Source organism: Caloenas nicobarica, chromosome 18 (assembly GCF_036013445.1).
Source record: "Caloenas nicobarica isolate bCalNic1 chromosome 18, bCalNic1.hap1, whole genome shotgun sequence".
Lineage (NCBI taxonomy): Eukaryota > Metazoa > Chordata > Aves > Columbiformes > Columbidae > Caloenas > Caloenas nicobarica.
The window spans coordinates 5,361,200-5,378,458 of NC_088262.1; the positions used below are offsets into that span (position 1 = coordinate 5,361,200).

The following is a 17,259-nucleotide window of genomic DNA, read 5'->3' on the forward strand; positions in this document are numbered from 1 at the left end:
ACATAAGGAGCTCGATGGGGTGGTAACATGAAAAAAAGGAGGTGTGGTTATGCAAATATGAAGGGGCGGGACGAGGCAGGCCTAATAAGGCGTTAGATGGGGCGGGGATATGCAAATATAGGAGGCGTGGTTATGCAACTATTTCCTCGCCCCGGCCTTGGCACAGTGCGCCGGGTCTTGGTGCCGGCAGCGGGTCCCTGCGCGCCCCGGGGGACCGGATCGCTCCTTCGCGGGGCTGCATCGCTCCCCCAGGGCCACCTTCGCCTCTCCCCGCCGGCCCCGCTCCCCGCTGAGCCCCCGCTCGAGGATCGGCTCTGCCCGTCCCTGGAGTCACCGCACGCTGCCCCGGCGGTGGCTGGGGACCAGCGAGGCGCTCCCCCCTGCCCGGGGCACGTCCGCGGTTGGCACCCATCGGCCCCTCGGGGGCCGTCTTCCCTGTCCCCTCACCGCTCTCTCTGCCGGCCCCGGCGCTGGAGGGATGCTCGGAGTTTCAAAAGAAAAATAAAAACCTTAAACTGAAGCTGTGTGGGAAAGCAGCACATGAGGCCACGCTCCGTGGTAACCTGCTGTGCGACGGGAAATGACGGAGCAGCCCCGCTCCTCTGAACATCCCCCCGCCCCTGCTCAGCACCCTGGGGCCTGAGGAGCTGAGAGTGGGGAGATGGGGGAAACCCCGCGGGGATTTGCTCTGGGCCGGTCCCAGCTTGGGTCCCGGCTTGCTCTGCTCACCGCCTGGGAAGCAAAAGTGGCTGCAGGGGGTAAAGAGAGTGTGAGATCCTGGGGTTTTGGGTCAGCCAGGGCAAAGAAAGGCAGCAGCAAGCCTGGGCTGCTCCAGCACCTTGGCAGACGTGCTGGTGCTGGGCAGAGCTGGCCCCTTGGATTGTCCTAGGGAGGGTGTCATGGAAGTACCATACGTGTTTCTCACTGCCAGGCTTCAGGGCTGAAGTTCAGGCCGACCAAAGGTCCCGGGACAGCCAAGATCACGTTTAAGTGTGCCGCCGCAGCCAGGAGAGCAAGGTCACAGCAGCAGGACACTGCAGGACACATCCCTCCAGGGCACCAGATCCCTGCTGCAGGGACATCGGTGGCTGAGAAACCCCCATGTGCTGGGGGGTGGACACACTCCAGCTCTGCGGGGCTGAGCTGGGAGCAGAGGGTGGGCTCATTTGTTTCCTCCACTTGGCTGAGCATTCGCCCACGGCCGCTCAGCCCTGAGAAAGGCATCAGAGAAGAATCCCACGGCGGCCAGCAGCAAATGCCTGCAGAGAAGAAAACCAGGGCAAGTGTGTTGTTGTATGGCCCCAGGACTGGGGGAGTCCATCGCCTGCAGCATCAACACGGCACAGCCCTCCCCTTGGCAAGGGGGTTGTGAGCCGCACAGCTCCGCAAGCCTGCATGTTTCAGGGGGGGGACACTTTTTGAGAATGCTGCCCTAACTTAGGAAACAAAACCCAGCTCCAAGAGGGCTGGTTTGAGCATGGGACCGTGATAAGGAAGAAAAGCAGCAACAAAGGAAACAGCCAGAGCTGGTTTTGGGTCTGGCAGACCCTGGCAGCACCCATGGGATGGCAGGGTGCAGGCAGCACCGTTGCAGGCAGCACCGTCACACTCCAGCTGCCTCCTCCTGCCTGGGCCCTTTGCAGCTTGATGTGACGTTAAAGGAGCTCAGGCTGGAGGGGGGAAAGTAGAAAAGAGCCAACGTCTGTTTGTGTTGAAGCCATCCAGCATTTTTTGCAGACATCAGCCAAGCGGCAGCAGCAATGCCATTGGTGGGAAGACAGAGTTATTTGGGGAATGCTGGACTCCGCACCATGAGAACAGCAGGGGAGGAGGTTGGCTTTAATTTAACAGGCCATGTTTACTCTTCCCCTCTCACCTTTGGACTGTCTGAAATGTGCAATGAAAGCTCTGGTGGAGAGCAAAGGACCGTGGGTGCTTCCCCCTCCCCACAGCTGCTCCAGAGCCCCCCAGCCCCCCTGCTCTGCAGCGCCTGGGTGCAGCAGCCTCCCACGTCGCAGACCCAGGGCAGAGATTTCTCACACAATAAAAAAAACCAAAACAGGCAGATGCAAAGCCTCGAAAATATCCAGCTTTAATCTGTAAACTTGCAAAGAGAGACCCGGGAGCAGAGCAGAGGCGAAGGAGGCACCAGGGCTGGTGAGAGATGAGCAGCTCGAGCACGGGCCAGGGAAGGTGCTGGCAGGGATGGATGTGCTGGCCAGTCCCACGGCCTCTGCAGCTGCCCTTTGCATCAGCTCTTCAGCTACATAACCAAATATTCACCATCTCACCATCCTAGGTAGCGCTCACTGGGGATGCACAGCAACATGGGACCTGAGCCTTGCACCCTGTGCCCTGCTGGGCCAACGAAACAGCGTTTGCTGGCTGAAGCATCTCAGGCATCTCTGCTCTCCAGAGAGTGGGTTTTGGTTGCTATTTGCCAGCAGCAGGAACAAGCCGTTGCATTACGTGTGCAGCGATGGGAGAGAACCCCAGCCCGCCCTGGGAACCAGTAGGCACAGCAAGCTGGGCCACTGTGGGCACCTCCACCCCACCAGCTCCAGCCTATGTGGGGCTGGAGACAATTTTGCCTGGAGGGATTGAAAACAAAAAGGCTTTTCTTGTTATTAAAAAAAAATAAAATAAAATAAGGTCTCTCATTCCTGCCGCTACAAGAGGGGGAAAATAAAGATTTTTCCATATTGCCACATGTACTAGAAGTGTCCCAAGTGTCACTTGGGTGCTCTCAGGGGAGCTTTATTTCTCGCACCAGCTGCAAGGGCAGGGAGCAGGCTTGGGCGGACGCTTCACTATCTCAGCCCTTCCCTCCAGCAGAACCGGGACAAACACAATGGGGACATCACTGCCCTCATGCTGGCAGGAGGACAAAAGCTGACAGCAGCAGTGAGCTCCAGACATGGTCGCGCTGGGCAGCAGGATCCAGCCCCTGGATCCCGGCACTGGCGCGATGTCTCTCCTCGTGCACGCTCCACTCTGCCGTATTGTCCCCTCCACGCTTGGCTTGTCACAGTCTGGTTCCCTCAGGCACTGGAGGGCAGGATTTGGCCCCTGCTCCGCCACCCAGCTCCTCCCAGCCGCTCTCAGGCGAAGGCACAGCAGCTGGATTTCTTCTTCTGTGACTCGATGTAGTCGTGGATCTGGAAGCGGGGCTCGTCCAGCGGCTGCACCGCACGCTGCTTCAGCTCCCTGGGGTGGTGGGGCCATGTTACTGCCAACCGCCCACTCCAGTCCTGATGCAGGGGGCAGTGGGGCTGCAGGGGCCACCTCCCTCACCTGGTCCTTGTCCCCCAGGTACTCACTTGGCAACGGCCAGGAAGGCGAGCTCCACATTCATACCCGTCTTGGCGCTCGTCTCCATGAAAGGCACCCCGTACTCCTGCAAGGACAAAGATCCCATCAGCAGCCAGCCCCAAAATACCCTCCTGCCCCTCCAAACTGTCCCTGTCCCTTGGCCAAGGCTTGGGGACAAGGTGCCATCCCCTCCCTGCCTTGCCCCAAGTTTTGTGTGCAAGTGGCTGCCGTGCTGCCTGTGGTAGAGCCGGTGGTTCTGGGTACCCACCAGAGGGGTGGCATGGCTACATGGGGACCCTGAGCAATGTGCAATTGTCTGGGGGGGCTGCCTGGGTCAGACCCTGGCATAGCTCACCCTGGCCAGTGATGCTCCATCCTCTGTCCTCACAGCCCTCTCGCTGCTCACGTCGGCCTGCCAAGGGAAGGAAAGTGTCACCACATACCAGGGCCAGCTGGCACCTTGGGGATATCTGGCAAGCAGACATCCAGGACCCAGGGGGGCTTCTGGTACACTGCTGGGCAGCGAGTACCCAGCATCATCCAGGATTCAGGGGGAAGCCAATCCCCTGCACTCAGCAGCATCTGGAACCCCCAGAAAGAATCTGGGATGTTGGGCATCTGGGATCTAGAGCTACCTGGCATCTGGGGATATATCCAGGGCATGGGTGTGTATCTCATACCCAACAGCATCCCTTACTGGGATCATCCCATACCGGGAGCCTCAGCCTCATGCTGCCCTCCACTGGCTGCCCGCAACACTGGCTGCCCCGGCCCCCCATGAACTCCCAAACCTCTGGGGTCACCTCTGGTCCTGGCTGAGCCCAGAAAGCAGCAGAGACCGGTGGAGGGTGCAGGCAGGGTGCACCCAGCCAGCAGGCAGAGCACCCACCAAGCCCCATCCCTCCACAGAACCAGGGATGGCGAGGGCAGGGCTGGCATGTCACGGCACAGCACGGGGTGAAGCAGGACCCTGCACACACCTTATTGCCCAGCAGCATGATGACCACGTCCTTCTGGGCATACTCGTGGATCTCCGTCAGCCAGGCCTGTGGGGCAGTGGAGCTGCATCGGGGTGAGCCATACCCCCACCCCTCCCCTCTCAGCCCTCACTGCCATCCCACAAAGGTGCAGAAAATGACTTTTTTTGTGGCATGGGAACCATTCCAGCAACACTGCTGAACAGTCCTGAAAACGCCTCGTCTCCTAGATATGGCCTAAGCCTCCAAGTAGTTCGTCTCCATCCCAAGCCACGTTTTCTCCCTCCAGTCATTTTCCATGTTTCTAAAGAAAACTCACCCAGCCATGCAGCACCCAGCTAGGCACTCCAGGGATAAGCTCCGAGCTGGCTGGGTCTGGCCCAAGACAGCTGGTGCCTACATGTTAAAACAGGCTTCAAACTGCCCCAAACATCCAGCAAGTCATGCAGTGCACCCAGAACCCCAAACCCTGGGAAGAAACGCGCTCCCAACCCATGGAGGGGACTCACGCGGATGTTGTCAAAGGACATCTTGCTGGTGATGTCGTAGAGCAGGAGCAGGGCTGGAAGGGAAGAGGCAGAGGCATTGCCCCGCTGCAGGGATGCACTCTGGCCAGTCACCCCGGTCCCCACCAAACCCCAAACCCACCTTGGGCATCCCTGTAGTAGGCGTGGGTGACGCTGCGGAAACGCTCCTGTCCTGCTGTGTCCCAGATCTGCCGAGAAGACATCCCGGTGAGAGCAAGGAGGGGAAACCTCCCGGCTGGGGATGCCCCTGCAGCTCTCAGCCCGCCTACACTCAGTCTGGGTTTTTTTTTTCCAGCAGCACAGCTGGGAATTGCTCACCCCCTCCCAAAGCTCACCTGCAACTTCACCTTCACACCATCCACAGCCACCACTTTGTTCTGCAGAAGAGAAAGAGAGCACGTTCATCAGCCCAAAGCGCACCTTGACATGGTTGCTCTGGCCCCTAGGCTGCAACCCCCGGGCTGAGGAGGTGCAACCAGGCTGACGAGATGCAACCAGACTGCTCATGGGGCTGGACATTGAAGCCTCATTTTTACAAACCCTGGTGCTGCTGGGGGGCTGCGATGCTGCGTGGTGGCTACCGGGACATCCCAGAGCAGCATCACCTTGTGCTGTGGTGGAAACGAGCAGAATCAGGCCCTGACAGAGGCAGGACAGCAATATCCCAAACTGCTTTGAACCTGCTGCCTTGTTCATCTCCCACATTCAGTGCCCCTGTCCCGAGTCCCCTAATGACTTGGCTAATGATGGCTGGGGACGATGACCTGCTCCAGCTCCTGCCAGGCAGCCCCGGGCTGGCAGCATGCATTTATGCATTTATTAATAACATCTTAGTGCACTTTTATAAAGTTTGCTCACCATAAAGCCCTGACCCTTCTACCAGGACTGCTCTGCTCCACGTGCCAAAGGAATAACCTTTGCACTAAAAATTTGGGCTAACTGCAGCAATTTAAGGCCTTTGGCTGCTACAAGCTGCCTGTGGACACTCAGCGGGTGATTCAGGGTGTCCAGTTTAGGTTTGCTGGAGAGAGCTTTGCTTGGCCCTTAAATGTGGCTGCAAACACTGAGCTGGGGGTTGCAGGTAGCACATGACTTTATCTAGCATAGCAGGAGGAAATGTCGCAGCTCAGGGTGGTTTGTAGCCAAGGGAAGCAGCATTTGCAACTGAGCGGGAAGGCGGTTATTGGGGAGGGCTTAAGCAACTGCTTTACCCAACTCAGAAGCACAGGGACTTCTCTTCAGAGGCCCAAGAAGAGAAAAGCATGAGTTACCAAAGGGCTATATTAAGACTCTTAAGAAATGTACTTGGAGGGATGATTCTAGAAAGACAAGACTTCTATAAATAATTTGGTTGCCTGGAATTGTCTGAAATGCAAATTCAACCCATGTGGAATTGACAAAGTTTGAGAAAATGGGCTGAATAAAATAAAAATGTGCCCTAGGAGACTCTGGAATTACCTAGCAAGCTGTGAGCTGCTGGAGGGGACACTTCATGCAGAATGGTGACACTTGACCAGGCAGAGTGACAACACCCCTGGGGCTACCGGTGCTGAGCCCAGCACTGGAATGCGGCAGATTTTCCTTCTTTTGTGACTTTATTGGAGGGACAGGCCACAAGATGACTCCAAAGCAACCCCCCAGCCTTGTCACCCAACCCCAGCTCACCAGCCCCCCAGCTCCCCCCTGCAAGCCAAGAGCAGCCCGGGCAGTAAACGCGGCAGAAAACCCGAGCGGCTGCAGAGGCAGAGGAAGCACCAACCGCACTCGACACATGTCCCTGCCCGGGGACACCCCCGTGACTTCCAGGCTGCTGAAACGCTGCTCTGCCCTGTGCTGCAAACATCTCTGCCTGCCTGTGCATCCCCAGAGACACCCTGCAGCTGAAATTTGGTGGACAGAGAGCAGCGGGAAGGTTTAAATGAGAACCAATGAACTTAACAACTCCTCAGCAGCTGATTTCAGCCCTTTCAAGGCACAAAATTACAGGAACCAGAGCATGTCCCTGCCAGCTGGAGCATGCCAGCCACCCACCGCACAACCCCAGCCAGGATGGGCTAAACCGAGGCTTTTTGCTAATTTAAAGGCAAGAGGTGACATTCCCAGCAGACTCTTCCATCTCTAACCGCTCCCCCAGGGAGAGGTGGGAAGTTTCAGCAAGCGCTTGCAGCCAGTTGGGAGATTATTTGGGGTGCAGAGGCTGGAAACCCCCCGCTCCTCCTTCCCAGCACCCCGTCCTGGCCGAGGTGTGGGTTGGGGGAGGCGAGGGGCTGGCAGCCATGGCGGTCTCACCCGGAAATCTATGCCCACGGTGGCTATGAACGTCCCGGAGAGAAAGGCCCCGTCTTTGAACTGGAGCAGGAAGCAGGTTTTCCCCACGCCCGAGTCTCCAAGTAACATCACCTGCAAGATGGGCGCACGGAGAGGAATCAGCGGGACGGAGGCGAGGCGGCAGCATCCCTGAGTGGTGCTGAGTGCCCGCCCTGGTCCCTTGTGTCCCTCCATTTCTTTTCCCAGGGCTGGTCCAGCTGGGTTTGGGAGCCCTGTGAGAGCTGGGGGTGGGATAAGACCCCCCAAGGGTGCAGCCAAACGGTGTCCCAGCAGAGCAGCCCCCAGCCACTGGAGAAGGGGAAAGCAGAAGAGGAGAGCTGGTGGGAAGGCAGGTACTGCAGCAAGAAGAGAAGTCTCCTGACTGTCTCCCAGCCCAGGAGGCTCCTGGAGCACCAGCTACAGGTCCCAGACACATGGAGCCGCCTCCACCCACTCTTTGCCCCCAGCCCAGGTGTGCCCAGCCCAAGGGCTGATGCATGGCTTGGGCAAACGCTGCCGTGTCCGGGACTCTCGTTTGTCAGTGCCCAGGGCCCTGCCTGCCACAGACACCAAAGCAAACACGGTGCCTTTTCCCCTCCTGCTAAGCAAACAGGCTCAGCCTGGGCTCCTTGGCTGCTCCGGCACCACCGGACCTGGGCGGGCAGCAGCCAGGTCCGATGCTGGTGTCTGTAGGCACAGCCAGGACCGACGCTGGTCTCCATAGGCACAGCCTTACCCGACACCCTGACACTGTGCTCTCGTCCCTGCTCGCCATCAGCAGACCTTTCCTGCCAGGCAATAATTAACCTGATGCTGATTGCATCTATCCCCTGCCGAAAATCAGCAGCAAGCAGAACTCCAGCAGGAAGGTTCATGCCCGCAAACCTACCCTGTGGGTCACTGGAGCCAGCAAAGCAAACCCATGTGGTCTCACTGCCCCAGGGCCAGGCAAACACAGTGAGCCATGGCCATCCTCGATGGCCACCCTCCACAGCGATGGCACAGCAAACACCTCCAGGCCAGGACAGCCAGAGCTGGGGGCTGACAACGTTCTGCCTCCTGCCAATCTGCTTTGCTGGTCAAATCCTTTCCTGGGACATCCCTGCCCAGCCCAGGCTGGGAACATCACCCGGTTCTGCCTCCATCTCACTCCAGATCAAGCTGGCAACTGATTTCCTCCCTCTAACATAAAAATCACTCTCTAGTATCTGCTCTTGAAAGAAGTCAGAGCACAAGGGATAAAGGCATAGGAATAAAAGCAGTTTAGGGAAGGTGGCAGCATGCAGGACTGCTTTGGCAGCCAGCTCAGCGAGGCAGCAGGAGGTCTCAGGGCTGGCACCGGCAGTGCTGGGCTCAGCCTGGGGCTGCAGATTAAAGTTTTTGGGTAAAAGCTTCACCCATCCCATGGCTCCCCTGTGCCACCGCGAAGAGAAAGGTGTTTCTCCGGGGTGACTCTGGGCTGAGCTGGGCTGGGGAAGAGGGGGACACCTGGGGAGCAGGGTTTCCACCTGATGCCTGGCAGGGGTGTGGGGGCATTTGCGGAGGGGTGGGCTCCTTCACCTCCTCCCCTTCCACGGCCAGCAGCCGCTTCCTGGGCGCAATGGCGGAGGAAGCGGGTGGCCCTCGGGACTCCCCCGGAGCCCTCCCGCTCTCCCCGGGGCTGGGGGCGAGCCCGAACCTCCACCCGTGGCGGGGCTGGGGGGTTCCACCCCTGTTCCCCCCGTCCTCCCCGGCACCGTCTCCCACCTTGCCGGCCAGCTCGTAGTCCCTGGGCAGCGCAGGGGTGTCCCCGCTCCCTGCCGGAGTGTCCCCGCTCCCCGCCGCGGGGGACCCGCTCGCCGCTGCCCCGCCGGGGCCGCTCATGGTGCGTCCGAGCGGAGCCGCCGAGTCCCGGTGCCGCGGGGGCAGGGGCAGCCACGGCCCCACCCGCCTTCCTCCTCCTCTTCCTCCTCCTCCTCCCTGGCCAATGCCACCCCCAAGGCTCTGCCCCGACCGCCTCCCTGCCCGGTCTGGCTGCGGGATGAGGAAGAGGAGGCTCAAGGCTGGAAACCTGCCCCCCCTGCACCCCAACTCGGGACCCCGGGGGTTGGCCGGGGGCTCGGCAGCAGCGGACGATGGGCAGAGCCGTGGCGTGTCCCTCCAGGCACATGGATGGGGAGAGAAGGAACCGGTCACCCCACAAATGAACAGCCCCCTGTCCCCCACGGGGCGTGGGGACAGAGACCTCAGTGCTGCCAAACGACCCCCCGCCACACCGGCTCAGTGGGGATGGCAGGGACAGCAGCCACTCCTGCCACCAAAGCCCAGCCAAGGGTGGGGGGAGTTGCCCTGTCCCCTACAGCCCTGACAGCTGCTGAGCTGGGTCCTGGGTCAGAACACGGTGCAATGAAGCCAGGAGGAAACCCGAAGCAGGGGCTGTTAGTCAGAAACCCCGCGCTGTGGGGAGCTAGTTCAGCGGTCCCTGCATCTCCCCCGGGACAGCTGATGGGGTTCCTGCTCCCCCAGCTGCTCAAAGCCCCCAGCGTCCTATGCTGAGTTTTGGGACCCAACTCACAGCACACTTCATTTGGGAAAAACCCAAGTATGGGAATGCAGGAGAAGTCAGGGATGTTGTGAAGAAGTCGGAAGAGCCAGGGATGTTGTGTTATCCAAAAACTCATCCCAAGAAACACCACCCAGGTCCATGCACTATGGCTGCCTGGCGTCTTCAAGCTCACAAGCATCACTGTGTGGACAGGAGCTTTCAGCTCCCTCTGATTTATTTTCCCCAGGATACCCAGCCCATGGCTCCAGCTAGTCCTATCCCCCATGCCAGGGCTAATCTCAGTGCAACCCCCTCGGCCCTGCTCATGCCGCCGGGATTCAGGCGGGTGGGATTCCAGCCCAGCACTGTGCTGGTCCGTGTCCCTCACTGCTCACCAGGTGAGGCCACGCGTGGCCGCGGGAGGCCCAATGGCAGACATGCCCCCTGCAACGGCGCCCAACTCCCTGCCTCCCCTGGCTGCCGGCTCCTGCTCCAGCCAAGCCTTCTTCTGCCCCTCAGGAAAGGGAACCTGTATTTCCAGTCCCGTAACTGCACTTAGACCCCACCAGGGGATTTATAGTTTATAGATGCTCCTTGGCCAGGAAAGTGCCCAGGACTGAAGGCTGGAGGCACAGAGCTCCTGGAAGCAGCTGAGCTCCCCTGCAGCTTGCTGGGGAGCGGGGATGGAAGGATATGGCAAACCACACTGTTGCTCACAGAGCTCCCTGGGCAGGACGAACGCCTGGCTGAGCATCACCTCTACACACTGGTATCACTGCAGGGGAAACGAGGCAGCTGGGAGCTGGCAAAAGTCAGGAGCACAGCTGAGACTCTGCCTGCCCAGGGCTCGGCATTCCCGCAGTGTCGTCTCTGGGCTGCTTGGTCCCAGACTCCTCATGCCAGAACCATGTGTTTCCCTGCTTCCCTGGCCTGGGCTAGAGAGAAAATCCCTGTGGTAATAGCCTCTTGCTGAGCCCCAGCCTTGCCACGGCTGCTGGAGGGATGCCAATCTCGCTGTGCGATGAGGTCCCAAGCGCTGCCTCTGTCCTGGGCTCCCCCAGGGAGAGGGGACATGGGCACTGGAGCCACTTGCCAGCCCCGTGGCAGCTCTGCAAATAGCACTGGACAGCAGCCGAGTGCTTTTCCCAGGCGCTGCCACCATCTGCCAGACTTTGCAAGGGCCCTGGGCTTCGCAGGCAGGACACAGGCTGGCTTCTCCCAAGGAGAGCAGGGCCACTCCAAAGGCAGCTTCCATGTGCGATGCAAAGGGCTTTGCTCAGGCACGGCCCCACCATGGGTTCTGTGGCATGAAGCCTCATCCATCCTCCATCCCCGCCCAGCAGCCTGAAGCGCGGCTGCCCCCAGCTTGACAGTAATAACGCAGAAAACCTGTCCCCTTCATCCAGCAGCACCAAAATAAACCCTCCCAATTCATTGTGCTTAGCATCACTTAGAATGATAGAATCATAGAACATGATTACCCAAATAAAACTGCTCCCGCGAGGGTGAGTGAGGCTGCACAGCCCAGGCACACGGGACTGGGCTCTTACCGTAAACCCAATGCCCACGGTGGCAGAGAAGGAGCCAGGAATGAACTTGCCCTGGTCAAACTGGACCAGCAGAGACGTCTTCCCCACGCCACTGTCTCCAACCAGGATTGTCTGCAAGGACCAGTAAAGAGATGTCAGCATGTCGGAGCCGGTGATGTCGAGCTGGCAGGCATGGCGTGCAGCTGGCGGGCAGGCATTTGGGGAGGGGGTGCTGGGGGATGTGGCAGTGAACAGAGCGGTATCAGGAGGGACCAGCCTGGCCCCAGCCCATGGCAGAGCCATGAGCCCCATGGCAGCTCCGTGAGCCCCATGGCACAATTCCTCTGCACAGCCCTGCTTGGCAGCAGATTGTCCCCACGGGCTGCTGGGTGCAAGTGCTGCAGCCAGATGGCTGGTCCCTCTGTGTCCTGTCCTTCACTGTCACTTTCAGTCTTGCCCCCTGCTTGGGGAGGAATTTCTACTCCTCTGACCATGTCTGTAGTAAATGAAACACATCCCAGGCTCAGTTCTGCACCAGAGCCCTGCTGTGCCTATCTGAGAGCAGAGAGGTGGAAGAGAAAGCAAAGCGCAGCTCATCGCTGAGAGCAAGCAGGAAAGATGCTCCTGCCCCAGCTCAGGAAGCTGCCAGGCAGAGGTAGCTGTAGCTCACACAGCCTTGGCAGAAAACCTCTTTGGGAGGACTCTGGCAGCACTGGATTAGGTTCAAAACTGTTTAACAAAGAGTCCATCTCCCCCAGCTGCTCACAACCACTGCTACAACCACACAGCATCTCCAAGGCACTGGGCTGTCTTTAACAGTGTGGATCCACAGCTCTGTCCCCCGGTAGGGCATTAGGTTTGAAGTCACAGAGCCCCTCTGCCTCTCCAGCCCTTCGTGGGAAGCCCCAGAGCTCTCCCGAGGGAGCAAAGCTTGCTTGTCCTGAAGCAGAAGGGGTGAGGGAGCTGTGCAGCTGTCAGAGCTGGGGCACTGCCACCACGTCCCCATGGTCCTCATACCCACACCTCATCCCCAGGGAGCCCGTCCTCCCTTCTGCTCCTGCCTGTGTTTCTCTAAATCCCAGGACAATGGTGCAAATGCAAACCCCTCCCTCCTCTCTCTGCCGGTATCTCAGTTTTGTTGGCAGAGCCGTCGGTGCAAACATTCCCATCCTTTCAGGAAACCGGGGCACTTTGAACCCTTTTGCAGGGACACAAGTTAAAATAAACACTCTCCTAACCAGCTTCTTGCTCAGAAGTGGGTTTGGCTCTGTCTTTCAGGACACGGGTGTTCCTGTAGCTGCAGCCCTGGCAAGCGCTGAGCTGGTCCCTGGGCTGTGTCCCCCACTTTGTCATCGGTCCCCTGCCACCCCCAAGGCTGCACGGCTGAGCCAGCAAGGTGCTGGGACTGAATATCCCCATTCTCTGCCTCCACCTGTGCCACATTTTGCTGCATCTGTTGTTTCCCTCCTTGATCTGTGTTTAGTTCCCAGCCTGTCACCACTTCAGGCACCACATGTACCTCCCAGTGAAGCACAGGGCAAGTGAGCATGGAGTAATGTGTTTAATCAAGTTTTTTTAACATTCCCGGCAGATTAAGACCTTACTTTGTGCCCTGGGAGGCCATGAGGAACCCAGCCACGTGCCACAGCACCCATAACCACATTTCTGCCACCCCACAGACCACAAAGGAGTGGCTGAAACCAAAACCCAAGGAGCCTGAGGATCACAAACAAAGCAGGAACATGGACTGGCAGGAAACCAGCAGCCTGCCTTGCATAAATCACCACACCACAACCTGCCTGGAGCCCATCAACGTCGACACGCTTCCGTGAAAGACTCGCTCCGGTGAATCAGCGCTTTCCCTTGGAAAAAAATATCCCAAACCCCAAACATCTCCTTGGAAAAGCTTGACCTGCCAAGCAGAGGTAGGAGCCCTTATGGGCTGGAAGCCTGCATGGGAGCTGGGAGTATGTTGGGAGGCAGAAATCTCTGGATGATGCTCTTGCATATGGACCAGACAAGTCAGGTCATCCTTTTCCCTGGGGGGAATTTCCCTGCCCAAGGCCCCCTGGGCTTTACCATGGGGCTCCTGCACCCGAGCACAGCATTTTTTGGTGCTACACACTATTCTCAGGTAAAATACTGGTGCTGGGAGATGCATCAAGATGAGCTGCACCCTGCAGTACTGTCTTTGAGAGCAGTTAATGCAGAGAATGGCATTAATTATGGAGGGAGGAGAGATGGAATGAGAACCAGAAACTCACCAGAGCCCAAGATTCACAGAGAACATGTATAAAAGGCAGACTCTCCTATCAATAATTTAATTGAGATTTATACTAGAGACAACCCATGAATTGCTTCATGACTTAATAATCATTATAGTAAAAGTTGACCTGAATCAGCCAAGAGACTTTCCTAATGAATTTAGGAAAAGCTCATGGGCTCTGTGGATGTACAGCACAATGGAAACCACCGTGGTCTTCCTGGCTACCAAATAAACATGAAAGAAAAATAAAAACCCCACTGTGGAGTGGATCTGAGCAAAGGAGATATTTTTGGTCTGACATGCCCGGCAAAGAGATGTTTTGCACAGCTGTCAAAGCAGCGTAGGGAAATGCATTTCCAGTGCCAGCCAAGCAGGAGGAGATCTGGGAGAGTGGATGTGGGTTGAGGTTCTCTTCCCAGCTCATTTTGGAGCTTTAGCATGTGGTGGCCAGACCTGAGCTACATGTAGCTAGCAGGAGCCTGACAGGGTAAAACCCGCATCCTGGGGGATGCAGGGTGGGGAGAGGTGCCCTCCACAGGCTCTGCTGCTGCTCTCAGAGAGCTGCTGAAGCCCCAAACCCAAAGCTTTTCTCCCAGGTCAGCAGGATTTGTCTCAACAAATTGTGTCAGTTGTGTACGTGCACCCCAGCACAGCTGCCTGCGGAGCTCAGCCAGGATGTGGCACCAGGAGAGGTCTGAAAACGAAGCGGCAGTGGCTTTCGGCCCCTCACCACCCGAATCTCACAGTCTCTCTGGGATGCATCGCTGAGACTTATTTCTATCTGCTCTATATACAACACTGTGCTGCCTCTCGCTTGCTCCAGGCAGCGCTCCAGGGCAACTTGGATGCTGCTGCATGCTGCCTCGAGCTGTCCTGTGCCACAGAGACACCTCAGGGCTGTCCCCACCCTGACAGGCACTGTTTCACCATGGCCAAGCCCTTTAGGCTGGCTCAAGCCAAAGCTCATGGCCCTCTGCCAGCCCTGCTGGGCCCTTGCCCTGGCAGAAGCTGTATTTCAGCCCTGTAGACATGAGCTCTAGGGCTGCACATCAAAAAAAACCAAAACAAAACAAAAACTGGCTCAGATCACACAGGGTTTCCCTGTTCGTAAATCCCCTGCTAGCACTTTGGATCAGCCACAGCCCAGGGGCATGTTCCCCTCCTCCTGGGGCTTGTTCCAGCTAAATGGATCCAAGCACCCAACGGGAGGAAGAATGATTTGGCAATGGGTCAAATCACCTGAGAGCAGAATCTCTCATTTTGTGCCAAGTGAAACTTTTCTGGAACAGCCCAGAACAAACCTCTGCTGCTCCCACCTTGATTTGCTCCCAGCTCATTTCCTCCTCAGGCCTGGGTTTAGCCACCAACCAGAAATCACTTAACCTTTACTTCCAGAGGGCAAGGCTCTCTTGGAGTTTCTCAGCACATCTGAAATGTGATTCCTTGCTCAGAAACAAGATCTAGCGAGGTATTTGCTGCCTCATGTCCTTGGAGAAAAAGCAGGTTTGATTCTGCATGACAAGTAACCCAGCCAGGAGTGGCAGCAAGATACCAAGGGAAATGGGACTGGGATTATTATTTGCTTGGGCAGCTCTTCTGCCCAGAGACTCATTTCCACCAATGTTATTCCTTAACTGCAGCAGCTCATTCCTGGAGAAGAGAGAGTTAAAGCTTTGCAAAGAATCAAAGTTTCTTGAGTCATCCCTGGAGGCATGTCCTATGTTCTCAGTGTACAACAGAACTGAGAGTTGCTAGTAATTGATATTTTCCTGCTAATCAAGGGCTGGGCACATTGCCCTGAGTAGAGCAGGATGTAAAATATACTGCTATGTGTGAAGAGGGATCCACACAACCGAGACCTTTTCCTCTGCCCTGCCCCTGCTCCTCAGGGGTGTTGGTCCCTGCACCGTCACTGGGGACTGCAGTAAAGCAGCATGAGGACAGTGAGAAGGAGTGATGGGTGAACCTGGCAGAGATCAGTGTCTCCTCCATGTCTCCTGGAGTTGCAGGGCAGTGTCTGACTGCAGAGAGCAAAAGCCCTGCTCCAGCAGAGCCTGCAGCAGAGCCTGAGCCACCCAGGTCTTGCAGGGACAGCAGAATCCCTGGCCACCATTGGTGCAACGTGGAGTTACAAAACACAGTCCCAGGGACTCCGTAGAGAGAAGGATTTTAAAGCAAGGAGGGCAGGGATGGACGTCTCTTGAGACATGGCTATTTCATGGCAGGAAAGTCCTGGCTCTTTGGGCTGGGTCTGGCAAACAGAGCCCTGGGGTGCAACTTCCCCACCCCCCCGGAGCATGTACAGGACAGCGGGAGCAGCTGGATGCCAGCTGTGGGCTGTGCCACAGGGCTGGCCCCTTTCCAGCACTTCCTGTCTGCTTTGCTTTGCAAACAAACCCTATCCTGCCACCCCTATCCCCACCATCACCCAGGACGTGGCGAGGACCGGGACTGAGCCCCGCAGGTTGCCCAGCCTCGACCGCCGCAGGGGGGAGGAAGATCTGCAGCTGCATCCCCCCACCACCCTGCTGAGATGGGGGGTGGCGAATGGACCCCACCAGGGGAAGAAAAGCAAGGAGGGGAGAGGGACAGAGTTTGCCAGGGAAGTTCAAGTAGATGCCCGACCCAGGCAACTGTTCTTACGCCGCTCCAGCACCCGCCTACACACCACTCCGTGTACTTTGCAGCCCCCTCCCCGGCTCCTCCTCTCCCCAGCCCTACCTTGTGCAGCAGCGCCTCGTTGTAGCCGCCCTCCTCCGAGCCGGCGGCGGGGCCCTCCATGGCCGGGGTGCATGGGCCGGGCCGCTGCGGCAGCACCGCGGACAGCGCCCGCCTTCAGCACCGCGGACAGCGCCCGGCCCCGCCCGGTTCGGCCCCGTTAGGCCCGGTCCGGTCCCGTTAGGCCCGGTCCGGCGCGGCCCGATCCGGCTGCGCAGGGGCCGGCGTTCGGCTCGGTCCGGTTCAGAACACGGCGGCTGGGTTCGGCCCGGTTGGGCTCTGCTCAACACAGTCCGGTTCAGCACAGCCCGGCCCGGTTCGGTACAGCCCGGCCCGGTTCGGTACAGCCCGGCCCGGTTCGGTGCGGGCCCCCGCAGGACAGCAGAACGGTGCTGGCTCCCCGCCGCCGTGCCCGCCCCGCTCTCAGGGTTCTCCCGCCCGGAGGAGCGAAGAGGGGGGGGCGGGAGGCCGGTCCCGCCCCGGGGCGGGGAGGCCGTGGGATCTCCCCTCCATGCAGGCAGGGCCCGCGGCTGCTTCCACACAACTGCTGGTCCCTCTCTAGCCGCCCCCCCACCCCCAACTCCATCTACTGTGATAGAGACCCCCCCTCCCCCGGGTCTGGAGGAGCCCGGGGCTCCCTGCCCTCCCTACCGGGAAACTCTGCTCTTTCTCCCTCCACTGCAGGAGGCATCCATGGCGCACGGTGAGGCAGGGCTGGACGGCAGCCCTGGGCAGAGACGGTTCTCACTGCCGGCTCCAATCAGTCTCCAAGCTGAGAGCATGAAGCCATATCCACTGCCATGCCTCACGCTCGGCTCGTGTACACTCATGTTAGGGAACCCCACGGCTGCACCCCTCCTGCCATCAGCCTGTGCAGTTGTTGGTCATCCACAGGCAGTGGCAGTGATCACCACGGTTAGCAGTGTGTCACCTTGGGGAGGGGCAGAACCTTGTGCTAGCCAGGCCATTTCAGCTTCTTTACAAACTGGTGTTAACCTGAGCCTGGCTACCCCAGCAGCTCCCCTTTGGAAACCTACAGCATTTACAGAGCCCAGTTAGGAGCCTGCTTGGAGTGAAAAACAAATTGTATTTAGAAACA

At 58.4% G+C, this 17,259-nt stretch overlaps 1 protein-coding gene across 2 annotated transcripts; it reads right to left on the reverse strand.

Moving 5' to 3' along the window:
• Positions 1–2,124: 2,124 nt before the first annotated feature.
• Positions 2,125–16,478, reverse strand: RAB37 (RAB37, member RAS oncogene family). Of its 2 annotated transcripts, none has more exons than XM_065647847.1 (9): positions 16,164–16,478; positions 11,198–11,308; positions 5,152–5,193; positions 4,938–5,004; positions 4,799–4,851; positions 4,293–4,358; positions 3,668–3,724; positions 3,321–3,397; positions 2,125–3,207 (listed from the first exon to the last, which is right to left on the reverse strand). In XM_065647847.1, the coding sequence occupies exons 1-9, from the start codon at positions 16,221–16,223 to the stop codon at positions 3,102–3,104; spliced, it is 639 nt and encodes a 212-aa protein (XP_065503919.1). In that variant the 5' UTR covers positions 16,224–16,478; the 3' UTR covers positions 2,125–3,101. The 2 variants fall into 2 exon arrangements, with proteins under 2 accessions (XP_065503919.1, XP_065503918.1); XM_065647846.1 differs by lacking the exons at positions 11,198–11,308; positions 16,164–16,478 and adding exons at positions 7,106–7,216; positions 8,870–8,986.
• Between the last annotated feature and the right edge of the window lie 781 nt (positions 16,479–17,259).